At 47.8% G+C, this 21,353-nt stretch overlaps 1 protein-coding gene across 17 annotated transcripts in view; it reads left to right on the forward strand.

Moving 5' to 3' along the window:
• Positions 1–21,353, forward strand: part of MICAL3 (microtubule associated monooxygenase, calponin and LIM domain containing 3) — a 224,778-nt gene that overhangs the window by 193,611 nt on the left and 9,814 nt on the right. For 11 of the 17 annotated variants that reach the window (XM_047865310.1, XM_047865323.1, XM_047865309.1 and 8 more), the window contains 8 exons: positions 104–247; positions 705–787; positions 2,576–4,427; positions 4,948–5,042; positions 9,444–9,494; positions 10,896–11,006; positions 12,545–12,638; positions 17,587–17,637. In XM_047865310.1, the coding sequence (XP_047721266.1) occupies positions 104–247; positions 705–787; positions 2,576–4,427; positions 4,948–5,042; positions 9,444–9,494; positions 10,896–11,006; positions 12,545–12,638; positions 17,587–17,637 (2,481 nt within the window). Of the gene's footprint in view, positions 1–103; positions 248–704; positions 788–2,575; positions 4,428–4,947; positions 5,043–9,443; positions 9,495–10,895; positions 11,007–12,544; positions 12,639–17,586; positions 17,638–21,353 lie in introns of those variants that run through there. The other 6 variants (XM_047865316.1, XM_047865322.1, XM_047865313.1 and 3 more) reach the window with 5 other exon arrangements.

Raw genomic sequence — 21,353 nt, forward strand, 5'->3', positions numbered from 1 at the left:
GCTGTAGTTGATGAACTGATTCGGCTACTTTCTGGGGCCAGCTGGAGACTGGTAAAGAAGCAGGGCCTCACTCAAGTGCTGCTCTGTCCCTTCCCTTTGCCAGATCAGCACTGGTCTGATGATATCCCATCAGATGCCGAAACAGAGCTTCGCATGCAGCACCAGGCAGCAGTGGAGGCGGAGCTGGAGCTGAGGGTATCGGAAAATGAGGAGCAACCTGCCACCATACCAGGGCACCAGGAGAGAGGTAAGCCTGTTGTCTCAGCAGAAACTGCTTCCAGAATTCCTGTGGAGAGCCTGCAAGGACAGGGCAGCACCGAAGACATCAGAGCAGAGCTGGAGCAGAGCTGGTGCACTGCATACCAACCTCCAAATGGCAGACAGCTCTGCCTGTTGTTGTCTTTCCCCCTTCCCTCTGCACAGATCCTGCGCATGGCTTTGGCCAACAGCCCCTTTCTGTGTGTGCTCTGGAGCTATGAAAGGGTAGAAGGTACATCTCCAAGCTTTGGACACAGATCGCACAAGTGAAAAAAAAGCCCATACTTCTGAAATGAGCAGAGGTGGCATCTAGGGACACTCTGGGAAAGGACTTTCTTTCTGTTGACCAACAGTGACCCCCCTGCAGAGCTGGCTGGGAGAGGAGCCCTCAGCGGGAAGGGCAGGGTGTTGTTTCCTCTTATAAATCCTGTGTCTGTTCTGTCCAGGTCCCGCCCAAGTCCCCAGCCCTCCCCGATCCCCTGAGGAGCAGGCTGGTCTGCTCTCCCCAGGCCACAGCCCTGAGGCAGAGGTAAGGACTCGGCACTCACTGTGGGGGACAAAACTGATAGGATCCTGAGTGGACATATTAACTCCCTCATCTTAGGCCCTTGGTGTCAGCCCATTTTTTTGCATCTTGTACTAAGTGGGGCTGCTGACAACAGGAGTGGCCTTGGGGTTCCAGCTTAGTCCTCACCATGAGGACAAGGCAGTCTGGGCAGCAGCTCCCTAACCCTGCACTGTACCAATCCCAAACCTGAGTCTTCCCACCGTGTCACTCTGTTGTGTCCATGTACCATGCCATTTTAAAAGTAACTTTATTTGTAAATTAAAGCAATAATTGTTGTGGAATCATTGGTTTGATATGATAGATACGTTTGTTTCTTAGCGTTATGTTAAAATGAATGTATGACTTAAAATTTAAAATACTTATCCAGGGGTGCCTGGGTGGCTCAGTCAATTAAGCATCTGACTCTTGACTTTGGCTCAAGTCATGATCTCATGGTTCGTGAGATCCAGCCTACATTGGGCTCTGTGCTGACAGCATGGAGCCTGCTTGGGATTCTCCCTCTCTCTCTCTCTCTTTCTCTCTCTCTGTCTCTTCCCCCTCCCCCACCACTGTTCTTGCTCTCTCTCTCAAAATAAATAAATAAACTTTAAAAATATATATGTAGGGGCGCCTGGGTGGCGCAGTCGGTTGAGCGTCCGACTTCAGCCAGGTCACGATCTCACGGTCCGGGAGTTCGAGCCCCGCGTCGGGCTCTGGGCTGATGGCTCAGAGCCTGGAGTCTGTTTCCGATTCTGTGTCTCCCTCTCTCTCTGCCCCTCCCCCGTTCACGCTCTGTCTCTGTCTCAAAAATAAATAAACGTTAAAAAAAAAATTAAAAAAAAATATATATATATGTGTATTCACCCAGATTACCAGTGGCATGTGAGCCACGCATTGGAGAATGCTACGTAAATAGATCATAGCAGTATGTCCTGTGGAACATGTTTTGGGAAATGCTATCTGGAGGACACATCAGGGAGGGAGGCCAAACTGACGACCTGGGTTAGCTTGATTTGGTCTTTGAGATTCCAAGAAGCAAGATGAATTTGGTGATTTCATCTGTGAAACTGCGGGAGGTTTACTGGGACTCTCGGGTGGGATGATATAAGGATTCGTGCAGAAATGTCTGGATCTTTGAGCTTCCTGGGAAGGATGATGTGTAGAGTATAAAAAATTGCCATTTGGGGGCTCCTGGGTGCCTCAGTTGGTTGAATATCTGACTCAGTTTCAGCACAGATCGTAAACCTAGGGTTCATGAGACCAAGCCCTGCATTGGGCTCTGCACTGAGCATGGAGCCTGCTTAAGATTCTCTCTCTCTTCCTCTGACCCTCCCCCCGCCGCTCTCTCTCTCAAATTAAAAAATTAAAAAATTTAAATTTGAAAATATCTATTTTAAATCTTAAAGTGTTGGTCCCTATTTTCATACATCAGAGATCTTGAGCTCTTGGGGTCGATGGTCAGGAGTGAGAGCTGGATCCATTAGTGTGCTTTGGCCAGTGTCCATTTTAGTGCACAAAGAACATAGAATGTGTTTGAGGTGAACCAAACCCTGAAAGCTGAGTCTGTTCAACAAAGTAGAGTGGTTTTAAAAATTGAACAAATAGAACAGAAGGGGGAGAAAGGTTCTCCTGGAGCCATTTGGCTAACAGCTTAAAAGGCAGAGAGGAATTTATTTCACAAACACAGGCCCTTTGAGCGAGCTCCCCAAGGGGTCTCTGCTGACCATCAAACTACCTTCTCTAAGCAACTTCTGTTTTCCTTTTCTGTAGGGGGCCCGAATCCCACTTGCCTCTGTTGCTACCAAGGTGAAATTGCCCAAGGAGAGCCTTTTCCCTGAGCCTTTGCTCCCCAAAGAGAAGCCCAAAGAAGAAGTGCCCAGTGATGAGAGAGCTGTGCACTCTCCTATCCGATCACAGCCAGTGGCTCTGCCAGAAGCCAGGACACCTACCTCCCCAGTTAGTTCACAGCACCTGTCACCGCTGGCCACCTCTACCCCCACCACTACCCAGCTCCCCATTTGCTCCCAACCCCAGCCTTCCTCTGAGGCCACTGTTCCATCCCCCACCAAGTCCCCCATATGCTTCCAGCCCATTCCAGCCAAAACACCCATCCCCCTGGCTCCCCTCCCCTTGAAGACCCAAGGGGACACCAAGGACAGACTGGGCAGCCCTCTTGCTGTGGATGAAGCCCTGAAGCGGAATGACCTGGTGGCAGAGTTCTGGATGAAGAGTGCCGAGATCCGCCGTAGCCTCGGACTCACACCCGTGGATCGGAGCAAGGTGTCCGAGTCCAGCTTCCCCTCCCCGGCCTTTAAACCAGTGTCCCTAAAATCCTATTCAGTTGAGAAGTCTCCTCAGAGTGAGGGGCTCCAGCTTCTAAAACCTCCACCTATTCCTAAGAGGCTGGGCCTGCCGAAGTCAGATGGCGACCAGCCCTCGCTGCCAACCCCCAAGTCCCCATCTGACAGAGAGCTGAAAAGCTCCCATGAGGAGAGGAGAGACCTGTCGAGCAGCTCTGGGTTGGGCCTTCATGGGAGCTCCTCCAATATGAAGACCTTGGGCAGCCAGAGCTTCAACACCTCTGACTCCACCATGCTCACTCCTCCTTCAAGCCCACCCCCACCCCCACCCCAGGATGAGGAGCCCGCAACTCTTCGAAGGAAGCCATATCATATTTATGAGCATAAGGAGACCGAGCCCAAGGCCTCAGTAATCCCACCCCCACCACCTGCATCCTTTATGAGGGCCCCCCGAGAGCCTGTCCAGCCCCCTCGAGAGGAGGTGCGGAAGTCGTTTGTGGAGAGTGTGGATGAGATCCCCTTTGCTGATGACGTGGAGGACACCTATGATGACAAGACAGAGGACTCAAGTCTGCAGGAGAAGTTCTTCACACCCCCCTCTTGCTGGTCCCGCACCGAGAGGCCCCTCCATCCACCCCTAACCAAGGAGAATGGTAGGTTGCCTACTCTGGAGAGTGGGGTCCAGCCACAGAAGAGGGTCCTGCCCTTAGTCTCTCCAGAAGCCAAGGAGCTGGCTGAGGAGCGCATGCGAGCCAGGGAGAAGTCTGTGAAGAGCCAGGCGTTGAGAGACGCTATGGCCAAGCAGCTGAGTAGGATGAAGGAGATGGAGATGGCAGCTGGGACCTCCAGGCCCCCAGGAGGCACCTCCCGCAAAGCCTCCTCAGTTCCCTCCAAGGGCAAAGAACTTGGCCTCGAGTCCCCTAAACGCCCAGTTCTCAAAGGCCCCAGGGAGCCCACCCTGAAGCATGAAGCCACTAGTGAGGAGGTCCTCTCCCCTCCGTCGGACTCAGGGGGCCCAGATGGTTCAGTCACCTCATCCGAGGGCTCCAGTGGGAAGAGCAAGAAGAGATCGTCACTCTTCTCCCCCCGCAGAAACAAGAAAGAGAAGAAGTCCAAAGGTGAGGGCCGGCCCCCAGAGAAACCCAGCCCAAACCTCCTGGAGGAAGCAGCCGCCAAACCCAAGTCCTTGTGGAAGTCAGTCTTTTCTGGGTATAAGAAGGACAAGAAGAAGAAGGGTGATGACAAGTCCTGTTCCAGCACCCCTTCCAGCAGTGCCACTGTGGACTCTGGCAAGCACAGGATGTCTCCTGTCGTGAGAACAGGTACGTCAGCACCAAGGGACCCTTCCTGGGGCAGGGCATAAGGTGTGTGTTCTCAGCCATCGGTTCTTCTCTTAAGATCCATTTCCTCATGCTGCCTCCCTAAGGGTCCTTAGGAGCAATGCTAACGGGGTGAGGGAGAAGGAAACTGAACCATGAGCTCACACAGCATATTCTGCATGATAGACTAATGGTAAAACCCGGCTCGAAACTGAGTAAGGGAGACTCGGGAGGTTTGTGCACTTCCTCAAGTCACACCACCTCAGAGGAGAGCCTGATTCTGAGCAAGGCGGAGCGCAGCGTTGCCGGGAGGAACCAGGCAGGCCTCTATTCAGTGTTAGCGCTGCCCCGGCCAGCACAGGTGTCAGCCTCCAAGCTCCTGGCTCCCCACTATGGGTTAAGAGCCACTCAGACTGGAAAGAAATAAAATCTGTACCCCACTCCCCTGGGCAGCTTGTGTGAATATAGACATCAGGAAAGTACTGTGGTGTCCTCGATTTGCCTCTTCTTTCCATCCCATTAGAGCTGCAGCTGCGGCGCCAGTTGAGTTTCTCAGAGGATTCTGACCTCTCCAGTGACGACATCCTTGAGAGGTCCTCCCAGAAGTCCAGGCGAGAGGTATGTAGGCCCCATCCGTAACGGGGCTTCAGAAGGGGTCAAGGACTTGACTCTCATCCTCTGTGTAATTGGTCTTCGGTGAGGTGGAAGAGAGGGAAAGCACATCTCAAGCCCTGGGTTGAAAGTGAGCACCCTCCTCTGATCTCCCAGTAGACACACAGCTGTCTCCTGAGCCCAGCCCAGCTCCAAGAAAGAGACACATACAGGGAGCTCTTTTCTTGGGCTTTTTCAGTGAACAGCTGGCGCTTATTTGCTTCAATGGCAAGAGTTCCTGTGTTTAATTCTTGGGAAGAAGACAGAGGCATTCCACACTCAAAGAGTCACTAGATCTTTAGCAAGCAGCTGGCATTGTCCATTTGTTCTTTTGTCCTCAAAGATCCCATGTGGAATAGCATCCACCAATGCCCAGAGTGACAGGAGAAGGGTTGTTCGTGCCGCACATTCTGGTGGAGGCTTGGACAGGGACAACACGGTTTAGGCATCTCTAGACAGAGGCTGAATCACCCCTGCTTTGTATGTTTGTGGATTAGAGAGGAATTTTTGCTATAAAAGAACTGGTCCAGGAAACTGCCCTGGGTTCTGTGCTGAGTGGGGCACTGTGTATCTGACTTGGTCCCTCTTACTACAGGCTTAGGAGATGATGTGGCCACTCAAGTCTCCTGAAAAGTAAAACCTCAATGTGGAACACTCCTTCATCACTAGCCCCCTTGGATATTTATTCAATCTTTTGGTTTCCAAGGGCTCTTGTAGCTCTGTGTAGATACAGTGAAGATGGAAGAGAGAGAGGGATTAGAGAAGTTCTAACACAACCTCTGTGTCACAGAGACAATGATGGGGTGCGAACTACAATCCAGAAAGGCCTGGGCAGCACTCAGGAGTGGTTGAAGCTGTTCCATCTCCATTCTCTGGCCCTGGGACACACACTCACCCTCCTGTCCCAGCTACTTTCAGCTCCCTTTTCTGAATGAGAAATTTCCCCAGAACATCATGTGCCTTCTTTACAAGGCTCCCCAGGGCTTGGATTTGAGTCTGCCCTCTCCATCAACTTCCAGGCAATTGCCATGGAAGACCTATGCCCTGCACACACCTGTTCAGTAAAGATGACTTCTGCAGCCATTTCCAGTCTCCCTGCTCCCAGCTCAATCCAGCTTTTAGCAACTTGGTCAACTGGAGGAAACCCATGTTTTAGTTCTCCTCTCATTATTGGTCTGTTGGTCTCCCTTGGCCATGCCAGCTATTTACCTATCCACTCTCCTAGAAGTATACCTAAACAGCCAGGCCTCTCATCCTGCCCTCCATGTGCAGAGCCAACTTCTACCTGTCCCAGCCAAGCCAGCACGGACAGCACGGAGTTAGGGTTGGGACCTGTGTGCCTTCTCTCCTGCAGAGACCTGGTTTCATGTGCCTCCTATCAAGTGCTTTCCCAGGCAGTGGTATTGATCCTGGGATTGGAACTAAGAGTTGCTTCTGGATATGTATACGGGTGCCTCAACACGTCCTGACACTGGGGACTGGCACTGCCATAGGGAGGGCTGGGGGGGGGGGGTCCATGAAGGACCAAGGTCCAAGGTCACTTTGCTTCCATGCAGACGTTCAGCCATTTTGTCTCCTGTTGGTCAGAAACACCCATCTGTGGTCAGTCTCTCCACTGTTTCTCTATTAGTTAATCTTGGCAGAATGCAGAGTGGCAGACTGCCCAAGCTGGCTATGCCAAGGCCATGTTCTTGGTAATACATGTCACTGACAACAGCCTCTCCTGGGGCCTTACTGGCCCCATAGGTAGCTCTTCCCCTCCTACATGGACCCCACTCCTAGAACCCCAGAATCAGAGGCCTTGGGGACTTCACATTCCATGTGTGCCCCACAAAGGCAGAGCCATTTGCTATAGACTAAGCAAAGAATACTCAAGACAAAGCTGAGCCTAGGACATGTTGACCAGAATCCCACCATGGTGTGGTGTCGGGCTGGGCGAGAGCAGGTACTATGTATTTTTAAGGATGGAAGCTAAAGCAGGAAAACAAACAAAAACAGCCATACAGGACACTTTGGAATAATTAAGTGAATTTGATCATGGATGGTATAATATGTGTAGATATGCAATGTTATCACATCAATGCCAGGTTCCTTGTAAGACATTAAGGTACTACAGTCATATAGGAAAACATCTGTTCTTAAGAAGAATGTGCTAGAATTTGTAGGCATAAAAAATGCCTACAAATCATTTTTTTAAAGATGTATAAAGATTATATATATCAAATATGTAGCAAAATGCTAACATTTAGCAAATCTGGGCCTAGGGGTTCACTGTCCTCTTTCAACTTTTCCTATGTTTGAAAATTTTCAGAGCAGGAAGTGAAGGGAGAGGGGATACCTAAAGGGACAGTGTGGCTGGGATTGACTCAGGAAGAAGCATCTTGTTGACATGCCTTACCTGAGCAACCGGGCCCACACAGTTGGGGGAAGTGGTTCCTCTTGCATCATAGACCCATCTCTGAGTCAGGCATCTGTGAAACAAGTACCTGAGTTTTGTTTCATTTCAAAAAAAAGAAAGAAAGATAGAAAGAAAAACAACTGGAACTGAGAACAACTTATTTTTATTGAAAATGCTTATGTAGAAAAGTTAAGATAATACAGATTAAATATATGTATCACCCGTAATCCTACCAACCAAAGGTAATTCACGTCCACCTCTTTTCTTTGCCTCAGTCTTACTTTAAATACAAATGGCGCACTGCATCTTGATCCCTGTGGCCTAGCCACGGGCCTGTCATTTGCGCTGGGTCAGGCCAAGGCGTTTCATAGCAGAAGCTTCAGCTCTGTGGCTGGCCTCATTTTCTCAGCACACCACAGATGCATCATGATTTCAATCCTGTAGTCGCTGCCCCTGCCAAGTTGGTACCTGTCTTCTGCCAGAAATCAGTAGGTGATTGCCCCCACTCCCTTTACTTTGTACACCAGCCACAGGTACAGATACTAAGTGCTGTTCCTTGTGGTTGTGGTTACATAGTTCCTGTGGAGTGGTTTACTTGCTGCTTGGGGAAATTCTGTGTCTTCTGTGTTTTTAATGGACTTGTTGTTATAATGAGATTCATCCTCTCCCTCTGGTTTGTGGCAGAGAAGAGTCAGTCTGAGGCAGTACGTACACACTTAAAGTTCAGTGTCACTGCTAGAAGGGAGACCCATTCTGCTCTGAGCCACTGTGCTCTTGAAATGCAGTCCCACTATACTGGCCCACACTGATGCACAGAGAAGCAACAAGGGAACAGGGGGTTACAGTCTATCCTGAAGCTCTCAGAATCTCTCGTCGGCAGCATCCAGAGCTCCTGGCTCTTCTCTCCTCCCTTACTCCTTTACTGCCTTTTAGCCATTTGTTGGGGCTGGTGAGAAGACGAGAGAGCAAATGTAACTAACCTTAGCTCTGGGCAGCTCTGCTCAAGGTTTAGTGGAGAAGAGGTTGCATTCACTGACATAGGTGCCTGACATATATCTGGTGAATATCAGTTATCTATGCTATTTGAGGTCCCTATCACACTGTATAATCAAGAAATGACCCCTACCCCCATTCAGGATTTCTGGGTGGTCCCCTGGAAACCCACCTTGGCCCTGTTCAAAAACACTGCCAGGAGAGGGGTGCCTGTGTGGCTCAGTCGGTTGAGCAACCGACTTTGGCTCAGGTCATGATCTCAAGGTTTGTGAGTTAGAGCCCCATGTCAGGCTCTGTGCTGATGGCTCAGAGCCTGGAGCCTGCTTCTGATTCTGTGTCTCCCTTTCTCTCTGCCCCTCCCCCACTCATGCTCTGTCTCTGTCTCAGAAATAAATAAACATTTAAAAAATTAATTAAAATAAATAAAAAAGAACATTGCCAGGAGAGAGCCTTTTGGAAGAGAACAGGTTTTATAGTCAGTTTGCCCTGTATCTGTGGTCTGTGTCCCTGGCAACAGGAATTTCCCACCACCTGTCCCCCTCCCCCCCACCATAACACTGAGCTGAAAGAAGTAGTCTGAATTTCCACAAGCAAATGGGCTATACTGAAGGAGAAGTAGCATATATAACCATATATTTGAACAGTTTTCGTTTATTATACACAAGGGAGAGTAAAAAGAGAACAGAGATTTGGGGCATAGTGAGGAAGAAGCTGTCTTCTCAGTATAAAAGTGAACCCAGGCCTTATTCAAAACCGGGTTCACGGAGACTCTGCTGCTGGGGTCTATGTAATCAGGTTCCTCACTTACGTAGTCCTGTGTGACACTGTGAAAAATAATCACGTGTTTTAAGTCTTTAGTCTTGTGTGTTTGTTTTAAACTTCTAACTGATTTTACTCCATTTCTGTGTTCTAGTTTTAATTTTTTAATTGTTATTATTACTATTCTGTTTTGTTTTCTGTTGCCATCCCCTTAAAAGTTGATTTATGTACCACACGCCTTGGCATTCAGGAGATCATATGCATCAAAGGTAGTGTCTCATTCCCATGGCTGGTCATTGTTGCATGCGTGTCTGTGATTAACCACCCGGAGCAGCCCCCAGCCCTGGCCCTCCGGCCACATCCTCACTAACTGTTCACACATGCATGGAGCAGTAGCAAACACTGGCAGCAGAACTTTCTTTAGCTGTGTCATGATGGAGGAAGGTGAGATCCCCTGCTCTTCACTGGCTGGAGTGCATGTGGTAATTTCACTCCAGGGCTGCCCCTTTGGGACTGGGCACTGCAGGAATCGGGAGTTCACAAGCCCTCAGCTCTGTGACCTGCGAGGTGAAATGCTTAGGGCGCTAGAACACCATGATGATCCTTTCAGACTTACCTGCTCAGTTGGCTCTCAATGATCACTTGAGTTCTTAAAATAAAGATTACGAGACTATACTCCTGAGTTGAATTTGGAAGTACCTTTTAAAGTCTATCAAAGTCTCTCTCTCTCTCTCTTTTTTTTCCTTGGAGGAAATAAGATGTTAGGAATAGAAGCAGACCGCCCCCCCACCCCCAGCATGTGCCTCTTGGTGGTTGCTCAGTGTTTACTCCAGGCATCTGACACTGTCTTGTGCCCTTGGTACCCACATTTGCAGGTGGGGTTGTCAGGCAGATGCATCTGTGGATTTGCCCTGGATTTGGCCTGTTGCCTCCTCGGGGCTTGCACTGGCTGAAACCCCCTGCCAGACCACTTCCTCCCTCCTTCTCAGTGGCCCACTGCTGCCTCTGTGCAGACCCTGGAGTCAGTCCATGTTCACCTCCACATGTCCCTTCAGACTGTATTAGTTTGGGGTTCACTCAAACTTAGAATGGAGGCATCCCAATTTTCTCTACTTCAGATGTTACTTCTTAAAGAACCTTATAAATATCACTCATCTGAAGAAAGTAGCATTTGATACTAAATAAGAAAATAAAAGGATCCTGATTTTTCTTTTTCCTTTCCCTATATGTCTCCTAGAAGCAGGAGGCTTAGGGGAACTAATTACCATATTTTTACCCCTGGAAAATCTCAAAAAGACCAGACATCCTGACATTCCCATCCTGACATGGGAAACAAGTGATTTCTGTGATAAAGGAGCATGTGGCCCTCAGTCAGTCCCTACTCAGCCTCCTGTCCCTGTCACAGTGGGGAAGTATCTCACTTGCAGATCTTTAGCTGTACCCTGTAGCATTTAGGGCTCCAGCAAGGATGAGTGTCAGTGAAGCCTCTGGCTGAGCTGCAGCCTGGGAGTCTGCACACACCTCACGGCTCCCTGTCCACCCCACGGGCACTCTGCAGAAGGGCAGCTGCAACCTAGGGACAGTGCTCACTGTGCCCCCTGACAACCAGCATCCAAACCTGTCCCAGGCCTGCTGCGCCTGACTTAGGAAATCTCTCTCGTTCTCTCCAGCCAAGAACTTACACAGAGGAGGAACTGAACGCCAAGCTGACCCGGCGTGTGCAGAAGGCAGCTAGGAGGCAGGCCAAGCAAGAGGAACTGAAGCGGCTACACCGAGCTCAGGTAAAATCCCCAAAGGGGCCACAATTCCAAGTGTGAAAGAGCACCCTCCTCTCTAACATGCTTGTCCTTGTCCACAATGAGGGTAGGTAAAGAGAACAGAGCAGAGGTAGACGGGGTATCCCTGATAACTGAGAGAATAGCCCCAAAGTCTCAGGCCACAAGCATCTGGCTCGATGCAACTGTAGAAGCCTTGATTTTGTGGAGTTACTCATAGGAAAGGAAGAGCCATGCTTTGAGTTTCCTAAATTCCTTGCTCTGGAGTAATCATTGTAAAGTCAGCTGTTGTCAAGAGGCAACCTGGCAGCCTCTGATGGGCCTGGGGTTTCCAGGTCAGAGCTGTCCTCCAGGCATCAGCCTCTATCTTCAGGCCTCACAGATCCTAGACCATTCTAGATTTTCTTCATGGAACAAAAAATAATTTTTTATACAAAGTATAGAAGATATCTAAATATAATATGGTTTTTAAAATGAGGGTTGCCTGCGTGGCTCAGTCAGTTGAGCATCCAACTTCAGCTCAGGTCATGATCTCACAGTTCATGGGTTCAAGCCCCACATCAGGCTTTGTGCTGACAGTGCTGAGTCTGCTACGGATTCTGTCTCTTTCTCTCTCTCTGCCCCTCCTCTGCTTGAGCTCTCACTCTCTCTCTCTCTCTCAAAAATAAATAGACGTTAAAAAAAAGATTTTTAATGAAATTGTGTGTGTGTGTATATATATACATACGTATATACATATATACATACATGTATATACATACGTATACATATACATATATGTATATAGTTGTATTCATACAACAATGAGAAACATTAACAGCAAACCAACCAAATACCAACAAAGATACACCTTTGAATTCCATGTTTAGCAAGCATCAAAACCACCAGTCTTTTAATCCTTTTCTTGAACATTATTCTGTATCCACATTCTCTACATTGATTGGATTCCCGGATTTTATTTCATTTTCTGTGTGACATTCTCCAGATATACACCATTGGCTGCTGCTGGGTTGAATGTCCTTCTAGTAACCATTATCAGTCCCCATGGAGCACAGAGAAACTTCTCACTGTGTGCTTCCAAACAGATTCTGGCATATTGCTCCATTCTAGATTTTTTTTTTTTTAATCTTTTAGAGACAAGATTTCTGCAGTACTCTCCAAAAACGCCTGCTAATGCTTTAGCAACCTCACTATTAGCAAGGTCTTACTTAGGCTGCAGAATGTCAGTCCTTCCTGCAGGAGCTTATATCCACTTCTATCTTTGAACTGCCCTGCAGAGGGCTGGTCGCTCCTTTAATGTGCACCCACACACTGTGGTGCTTACTAATGACAAGCCCTGGTCTGCATTGTTAACAAGGCCCTGGGGGATTCGATGTAGGTGGTCATCACACCACACTCTGGGCATAATGCCCATGGACTACTTTCCAACTTTTGGATCTAATTTGTTTTTCTCCCTGTTTGTGTTTGTACAGTTTAGTTGTCTTCCTGAAAGCTAGGAGGTGAGAGAGAAAGTTGGGTACTTACACTGTTCTGTTTTCCCATAGATTATCCAGCGGCAGCTGGAGCAGGTGGAGGAGAAGCAGAGGCAGCTGGAGGAAAGAGGGGTTGCTGTGGAGAAGGCACTCCGTGGTGAAGCAGGTATTGTCTGGGTCTCCTTGTGAGGAGGTTTGTTCCTAAAGGAAAGCCCCTGGCCCCACCCCATGGGAGGCTAGTTTTGTGTCACCTCGTCTGGAATTCAGCTTCTTTTCCAGCAGGGTTCTCTGGGGGCCTTCATCACCGAGATTGGGGCTTCCTGCTAAGCAGAGGAAAAGAAAAGCATCTCTGTTTGGGACTGCCCCAAGGCCTGGACTTGTTCTTCCGCCCTGTCTGAGGGCTTGCCATTTATCTGTAGACTCTCAGTCCACTTCATTTGTTGGTGGCAAGCACTGGGCCTCCTCCTCCTCTCTTCCTCCTCCTTTCCCACCCCATCATTTTCTCTAGAAGAAAATAACTGGGAATGAGGGAAACTGTACCAAAAGGAACCATCACAGAACTGCACGAGCAGGGCCCTCAGTCTGCTTCCCACATGCCACTTCCAGTCTTTAGCTCTCTGGGCTCCCTCCTGCTCAGACTTCACAGGGAATAGGAGGGCATGTGCCCCACAGAGTCCTCACTGCCTCCTGTGTGTGGAGTACACAGGTGTCCTAGTGTGCTGGTCACTCAGGGCAGTGTGGACAGGCTCAGGGGATGGTGGCAAGCCAGCACAGAGTAGACACTGGGAAATGGCTGTGAGGACCACGTGCTCAGTGGCTGCCATTCCCAGGGAAGAGCTGTGGAACATAGTGCAATCACCCCCACCGTTCATCCAAGGAGCCTGTGAGGTGGATTCAGCACAGTTGGGCACACAGAAAGCAAGGAACAACCTGAGTCATCCCTAGTCCCAAGGGCCTAGGAAGAAGCCCTGTTGGTTCAAGACCTTGAAACCACTGGGCCAACCCCAACTATAGCTCCAACTCAGGCATGGAGTGACTGATCTCTGCTTTCTCAAGAGTCCATGAGTCTCAGTCCAGTGTCTGGATGGAGAAACCTCCCTCTCCTTATAGAGAGCCCAGGCCTCCAGGTTCAGCATTCAAGTTGTGAGGCTGGGGATGAAGAAAGGAGGTGACCTAACTTTGCGGTAACCCCTAACTCCTTATTCTAGCAATGCAGAAGGGCAGGGGTGGTGCATCTCCTGGTGGGCGGGCTCTCTGTAAACTGAAGCAGAACCAGTAAGAGGCAGTCAGGAATGGGACCATTTGCTGCCATGTGATCTTGCTGAGCTGACCTCACAGTGTGTGCCTGATGTCAAGATGAATTCACAGGGTTCTGTAGGTCCAAAGTTCATGTGGGGGGGGGGCATCAGGGTTCAGACATAGAAGTGGATCTTTCCAAGCCCTTCAAGGCCTAGAAATTGCAGCTGACCAGTTGATTCAATGATGACCTTCAGGTGAAGAGATGGGATGGGAGAGAAAGATGAGGATGTGATGTTCTTGGTTTTGTGCCTTACCTGACGCTGGAGTTACTGCTTGAAGCCTGGGCCACCAAAAGCAAAAGCTTGAACCACTGAGCAGCCAGTCAGCCAGAAGCCTGGGACGTGTGACTGCGAGGCAAGCACTGACCCCTGTGTCAAGGAGTGGAGATTTGGGTTCACCTGAAATGGTCTCCAGGCTTCCAAATGAAGCTGTGATGTCCCCCACCATTTTGTTTTGGCTCCCTGCCCTGCATGTGCTTACTTGGCCTCCTTAGTAAAGCCTGCCCACCCAGAGGGAGTTAGCCTGAGCCCAGCAGGGATGCTCTGCACCAGTTGTAACAGGACTCCCAGAGCCCTACCATCACTGCTTTCTCTTCTGAAGATGTCAGGAGGGAGCCTTGGCCCACCTTTATTCCTTCGTATCCTTTCCCACAGGTTACTTATGCCAAGATGGAACGTGAGGGATAGATCTTCCAACACGTAGTCAGAATAACTCAACCAGCATGTGCTTCTCCATTTCATTGTTAGCATAAATTCTCAAGGAAGACAGTCTCTGCCTCCTCCTCACAGGGTTCTGAAATTCCAGTGGGCCCACCCCATGGTTGATGGTTTCTGTAAAGCACCTATCAGGTCCCATGCAGTTCAAGTCTGTGGTATTGCTTCAGTATTTCTGTAATAGGCCATGTTATTCAAGCTGCTGACTGCCAAGGGGTCATAGAAAAATCTACCCTTTGGCATGGGAGATTGCCAAAGTTCCCCTTTCCAGTTATTTAGGTAATTATCTTTTCATAAAAATATACAACCAGGATTTCATCTAAGTCAATGGTTTTCAAACTTGTTTTTTAGCAGCCAAATTATAAGTTAAGTTTAAATCAAAAAGAATGTTGATAAGCACCAGTTTGGAAATACCTCCAGTGATAACAGGCCTCCACATGCAGTCCGTCCCCAGGGCCCAGTGGAGACAGCATCCTGACACACAGAGGGAGTTGCTGTGAATGGTTACAGTGTTTTAGCAGTTCACTTGGGCGTCTCAGGATGTGTGCAGTTGAAATTACCTCCATGCTAGAAGCTAAAGGTGGAGCAGTAGGAATTGTTTTCACAGTTGAATCACTAACAAATCTAACAGCAGCTCCTTATTTCTTTCTTTTTTTTTAAATTTTTTAACATTTATTCAGTTTTGAGAGACAGACTAGAGCGTGAGCTGGGGAGGGGCAGAAAGAGGGGGGGAGAGAATCCAAAGCAGGCTCCAGGCTCTGAGCTGTCAGCATAGAGCCTAACACAGGGCTCGCTCGAACTCACTGACTGCAAGATCATGACCCTCTGAGCCGAAGTCGGATTGTTAACCGACTGAGCCACCCAGGCGCCCCAGAAGCTCCTTATTTCTTATAAAGAGTAGATCTCAGAGAAAAGCCCCCAGGCATGTGGTAAACACAAAAGCCAACTCTGCTGTGATAGCATGGATGTCATCCTCCTAGAGGACCGCACTGTGACAGGAGCTGCTCTGACAGGCTCGGTCTCACTGAGTGATGGTTCCCCAGGATGCTGTCCTGTACTATTGTTGATAAGTACTCTACTTGCAGGCCAGAATTTAAATAAATATGTAAGATATCCTCTTCCCTAATACATTTTCAGCAGATACAGACACTTGCACACAGAGAGCCGAAGAAACTTGCACACAGAGAGCCTCACAAAAGCAAGTTTGCCTGATAGCACAGATTGATGTGTTGATGGTCTTCAGTGGGTTAAAGTTGGCATATCAGACTTCTGAATGTGGTGTGTCTTGTGTAAGTTTGAAAGGAGTTCAAAGTACTTGTGAATCAGTTAGTTAGAAGACCACTTGAAGAACCCTAGGGTTTCACAGAACAGTTTGAAAACCATTGTTCTAGTCCAAACTCTTGTAAGCAAAGCTTTATCAAAACACCTTCATCCAAATACGTATTTATCCTGTTTTTAAAGACAGGCTTTGGTAGCTCCATTGGGAGATTTCCCCATGGTACATTTGGGAAATTCTCAAGATATAGTAACTCCTACCATGAGAATGTATTTCCAAACGTATTTTTTCTTATTTTAAACATATTGCTTCCAAGGCTCGCCTCTTGTCAGAAATCTCAGTGGCCCTGGTCCTACTTAGCAGAGATCATCTCTGAGGCTGAACTGTGAACATTGGCTGTCCTTTCTCTCCTGCTTCTACATTCCATTCCTGTTGTTAGTCTGGTTGCTCCTGGCTGAGTCCTTAAGGAGATAGACTCAGTTGAGCATGACAGTTTGGAGTCTTCCAGCACAGCTGGAAGTTCGTCCCTTCCCTGAGGGTGCACAGCTGGCTGAGCCTGCCATCCTGTCCTGCCTGATGAGCTCAAGCCTCCATAGGTGTCTGAAGGGGTCCGAGTGTTAGCCAGGCTGCCCTTCCAGAGAAGAGATCTGATACGGACCTGCCATCCTGTTGATCTCCACTGGTCTAAGGCTGACATATATTTGGGCCACAGGGTTAGGCTTAGAGCCTTCAAGCCTAGGGCACATGTGATTTCTAGTGTGGAGCACCTGAGAAACCCTTTTTGTTTCTGGAACTGTGATTCAAATTTAAACCACTGAATCAGCCTCGAGCATGAGTTGAAAAACCATTCCAGGATTACATTCTGCCTTCTGGTTTGTCCATTCTTAAAGGGGAAACCCTCATGTAGAACAAAAGGCTGCCAGGATCAGCATTTAGATTGAGAGATTTGGAGGCAAAGGGTAACACATAGCAGCTGACTTTTGTTGGACTCTGCATATGTTTATGATTCTGAGAGTGTGAGGACCATCCGCCCAAGCTCAGGCCCTCTGCAGTGACCAGTCTCTGCATCTCAGGCATGTGAAGAACGTCACATCCGTGCTGCACAGCCATGTGGAGCTGGACGGCAAGGAGTGCCTGTGGCCAGCAGACCTCCAGGAGCCCTAGGGCAAATAGTCATGGTTCATTGTGTGCTTTTAAAAAGAAGTCTGGCTGAAGTTGGGCCTAATTTCAGAAGAAACAGGATTTCCTTCATCTCAAACCTATCCAGTGAAAGTGGTTCTGCAAAGAGTTTGATATGCTCACCAGTGGGGTCACAGGTGAATTCTTGGGAGAGCTCTGACTGCCTTTAAACCTAAGGATTGGTGGCCTTGCAGAGCTTTTTTAGGATGTTCATATCTTGCCTTCAATGTCTCAGCCTGGGGCTTCTAATGTTCAGTAAAATGGTAGTAAGTAGCCCCTGATATGCCCTTGAATTTTTAAAAATCTTAGATGCAGTTGAGTCCCAGCAGAGGCAGGATTCCCAGCAAAGCCAAGGCCTTCTGTTCTGTCTTAACTGATCAGAGGTCTAAACAGCAATCACATTGCTAATTGGCTATTAACTGTATCACTTGTGGTTTTTAGTGAGCACTCCCTTCCACCACCAGGAAGTATGTAGCTACAGCACATGTGTATTGTAATGTACTTAGATGCATGCTCTCCAGCTGTTCTCCTCGCCTTCTTGCTGTATCTCTGTTTCTTATGCTTCATGTCATTGATTGCTTTGGGTATGGGGGCACAGGAGGGTTATGTGATCCAGTAACTCTCTCTTCACCAATTCCTTGTTGTAGACTATTGGGGAGAGTCTTATTACAGTGACCTCATCGACTTGCATCTGGGTGGTATGTATAGCAGCATCTGTTGCTGACACTAACCCTGCTGACACCCTCTCCCTGCCCGCCCTTCCCAGTCTCTGCTCACAAACAACAAGAAGATATCAACCTGGTAACCAAATGGCAAAAGCACAGGCCCTTTTCCAGCTCATAATGGAGCAGCATGCTGGATCCCCTGCACATAAATAATCCAGAGGAAGATTTGAGATAGCCTTTGCTGCCCCGGGTTAATTTAATTTTTTTTAATAAAAGTTCACCTACCCTTCCCCATCAACCTCACATCGGCATCCTGGTCCCTCTAATATAGTTTAGTCATTTGACAGTAGTAACCCACATGCACATGCATTCACATGCACACACACACACACACACACACACACACACACATTTTCTCTCTCCTTCCCCAGTATGACCTGTGCCCTGAATTTCATTCTCATTCCTTACATGTAGGTATCACATCCACTAGGAATCTCACTGCCAGTCACATTCAAGAACCAAACGTGTAAAGAACTCAGCCTCACCCATTTTCATTAGGCTGCGTTCATATTTCCCCTAAAAGATCCAAGTGCATGGAAAAAGATGCAGTTGTGATTTCTGCCCAAATCCACTGACCTTGAGGCTGTGTTGACAGATGCCTATAATTATGTCCTTCCCTCCTCGCTGTGTCATGGAAGTTACTTTGCAGTTCTTTTCAGTGAAGATAGGAAAAGCCTAAGGCAGCAGTTCTCGAAGTATGGTCTCTGGACCAGCAGTATCAGCAACATCACTTGGGAGCTTACTAGAAATGCAAATTTCCAAGCCCTATCCCAGACCTTCAGAATCAGAAACTCTAGAAGTGAGGCATGGTTATCTGTGTTTTAACAAACCTTCCAGGTGACTCTCATGCCCTCTAAAGCAAGAAAACCACTGCCTTAAAGGAATTCACGATTTTTGATGTCTTGACTATACAAAGCTTACCATTTGTATTTGATTAGGGTAATAACGAATCCGTGAGTCTCATTTCTAGACTTCAGGCAGTTTTGTTAAGAGGAGTGCCAAGCAGCTGATCCTGAGGTTAACCAGGGGAGACTCGGGCCCCTCCTTGGAGTTCCTGCATCCTTGGATGGAGTTCCTGCATCCTTGGATGGTCCCTCTGACCTCTTCATCTCCCCTTACAGGCTCTTTGCCTAGAAGTTGTCTTACAAGAACTGGCAAAGATTATCGTCTATCATTTTTTGCCATAATCCCATCCTTTTAAGAGTCACTTCGTGGCCCATTCATTTAAAAGCCAAGGACATAATTCTGTGATTTCTACTGTATGACAATTCCATATTGTTAGCCTTGAGCGGTAAGGAAACAGGCTCTTGACCTCGGGTCGGTTGGTTCGCTGCTGGTCACTGCTTGTTTTCTGTCCCCAGGGTCCCATGGACACCTACCCCTCTTCAGATCCCTTCAGTGCCCCAGAGCTTCTGGTGTGTTCAGGGACTTCCATACTCATGGCCATTGATGCTGTAAAAGGGCTGATGCTTGCATTCCAATTAACAAATCCCATTTCCTGTCTAATATCCTTGACTCCTTTCCCACCTCCTTCTAACATGCCCTGGCAGATGTTTATGTCAATCCTAAAAACGAATCTCAATGTGTGAAAAAGATTTTTTTTTTAATTTAAAATCTCCCAGAAGGAACTGTCAAAACCCATTCCTTTATAGTTATATTCACCCTTCCCTCCCAGCTCAAGATCCTGTTGCCACTGGTTACCTAGTGTGTCTAGTTTTGTTTTCTGCACTCCCATGCTTGGGTGATAAAATGTTGTTGGCTATTTTCAGTTCTGTGTCCCTGACTTGAGAGCTTCTAGCCTCTCAGATTTAGAATTCCATCAAATTTCAGAGAAAAAGGAAATAAGTAGAAAAAAGAAATCCCGGGGCTCCTGGGTGGCTCAGTCAGTTAAGCGTCTGACTTCGGCTCAGGTCATGATCTCACAGTCTGTGGGTTCGAGCCCCGCATCGGGCTCTGTGCTGACAGCTCAGAGCCTGGAGCCTGCTTCCGATTCTGTGTCTCCCTCTCTCTCTGCCCCTCCCCTGCTCATACTCTGTCTCTCTCTGTCGCAAAAATAAATAAAAACATTAAAAAAAAAAATTTTAAAGAAAAAAGAAACCCCAGTGTATTTTCTGAATTATAAAATACCCCACCATCAAATACCTTATAGCCCCTGCTACTTGGTTCTCATCAACCCATTGCTTCCTCTTTTGCCAGCTCATTATGATTTCTGTGTTAAATTTAAACTTCTCTTGTGGTTCTTTTCACCACATAGAAGCTGCTACTGTCCTACCAATGAAGCAAAAAAGAGTCATCTATTCTGACGGGAGTGATTTGTACCCCTGGCAGAAAGGGTCCTCTGGGCCCTGTTCCTGCCCGGCTCCAGGAGGAAAACATAGATGCCAAAAATTAGGTCCCTTTTCACTTTCTGCTGGTGTTTCATTCTTAGAATAGTTGGTAATATTCATTATTTGAGAAGAAAAATTGCCCTTTTGAAATCTGGAGCCTGAATTATAGAGCCTAATTGTTTCTCTACTCTTACATCACCAAAAGGCTACAGGGCAACCCCATTGCTGGGCCCCAGCACCAATCTTATCAGGTGGGTGAGATGAAGCTCCAAGCAGTGTTCAAGTGTTAAGAATTCCATATCCTGCCCACAGAAGTCCACACTCCTGATCCCTGCCCAGTCCTCTGCCTAGTAAACTATATTGCTTGGATAGGGTCTTTCAGTGGCCCTCAGCTAACTATATTAAGTTCCAAACCTGTATCAAAAGTCTCTTTTTGAGCCACACAGTATAGAGAATAAAGATCTCTTCTTCATATAGTTGAATCTTGTAGTTTCAAAAGAAACCATTAGAAGGACACATAATGAACCCTGTACCAGAGAGGAAGTGTCCCCAAGTGACCTCACTCCCTTTCCTTTTTCTTCCCCAGGACACTGAGCAGGCCCTCCCTAACTGGTCCAGCCACCACATTTTTTTGCACTAGAACAGATAGATGATTGGAAATCTTTAGATATAAAAACTGTTTCTCTTCCAAAGAACTTTCAGTTAAAAACATATACCTAAATTCTCGTTTTCGAAGACCTCCCCATTTGATTTGTATGTCTCAAAGGGAAATTGAAAGAACATGAATTGTTCAAAAATGTAACAGAAAGGCCTGGAAAGTGGTCTTTCATGGTTGCTGGTGAGTTGGGGCAGAGACACAGGAAGGCTCACCCCAGGCCTTCTCACCTCCCCTCCCTTTCTGTTCTATTGGCTTCCCTTAATTTGATGTTGGTACATTTTTTACTTGTCTTTTGGTCTGAGCATTATTAGCCTTGCTCTGTTTTTGCTTAGGAACTTTAAAATCCTTGAGATTTCCAAGCGTGTGTGTGTGTGTGTGTGTGTGTGTGTGTGTGTGTCTGTTTGCATGTGTATACCTTGGATCTCCATTCTTACATGCTTTTTTAGTTTTCTTTTTTGGAGAAGGGCTTCATTTTTTCCCCAATCTAGAGATTCATGCTGCACTGAGTTTTTATAACACAAGGCACATCTTAGCCCTGTCTGTGTATGTAGACTGGGCCTGCTAGACCAGAAACCTTCCACCGTATCGTGATGCTTGCTTACCACCCAGCAGCAGTGCAAACTAGCCAACTTGGTTCCCTCTTAGGGCCAAAGTGTTCATCGTTGCCCCTGAGTTTGGGATTGGGCACTTCAGCCTTGTAATGC

The sequence above is a fragment of the Prionailurus viverrinus genome, chromosome B4 (assembly GCF_022837055.1).
Source record: "Prionailurus viverrinus isolate Anna chromosome B4, UM_Priviv_1.0, whole genome shotgun sequence".
NCBI lineage: Eukaryota > Metazoa > Chordata > Mammalia > Carnivora > Felidae > Prionailurus > Prionailurus viverrinus.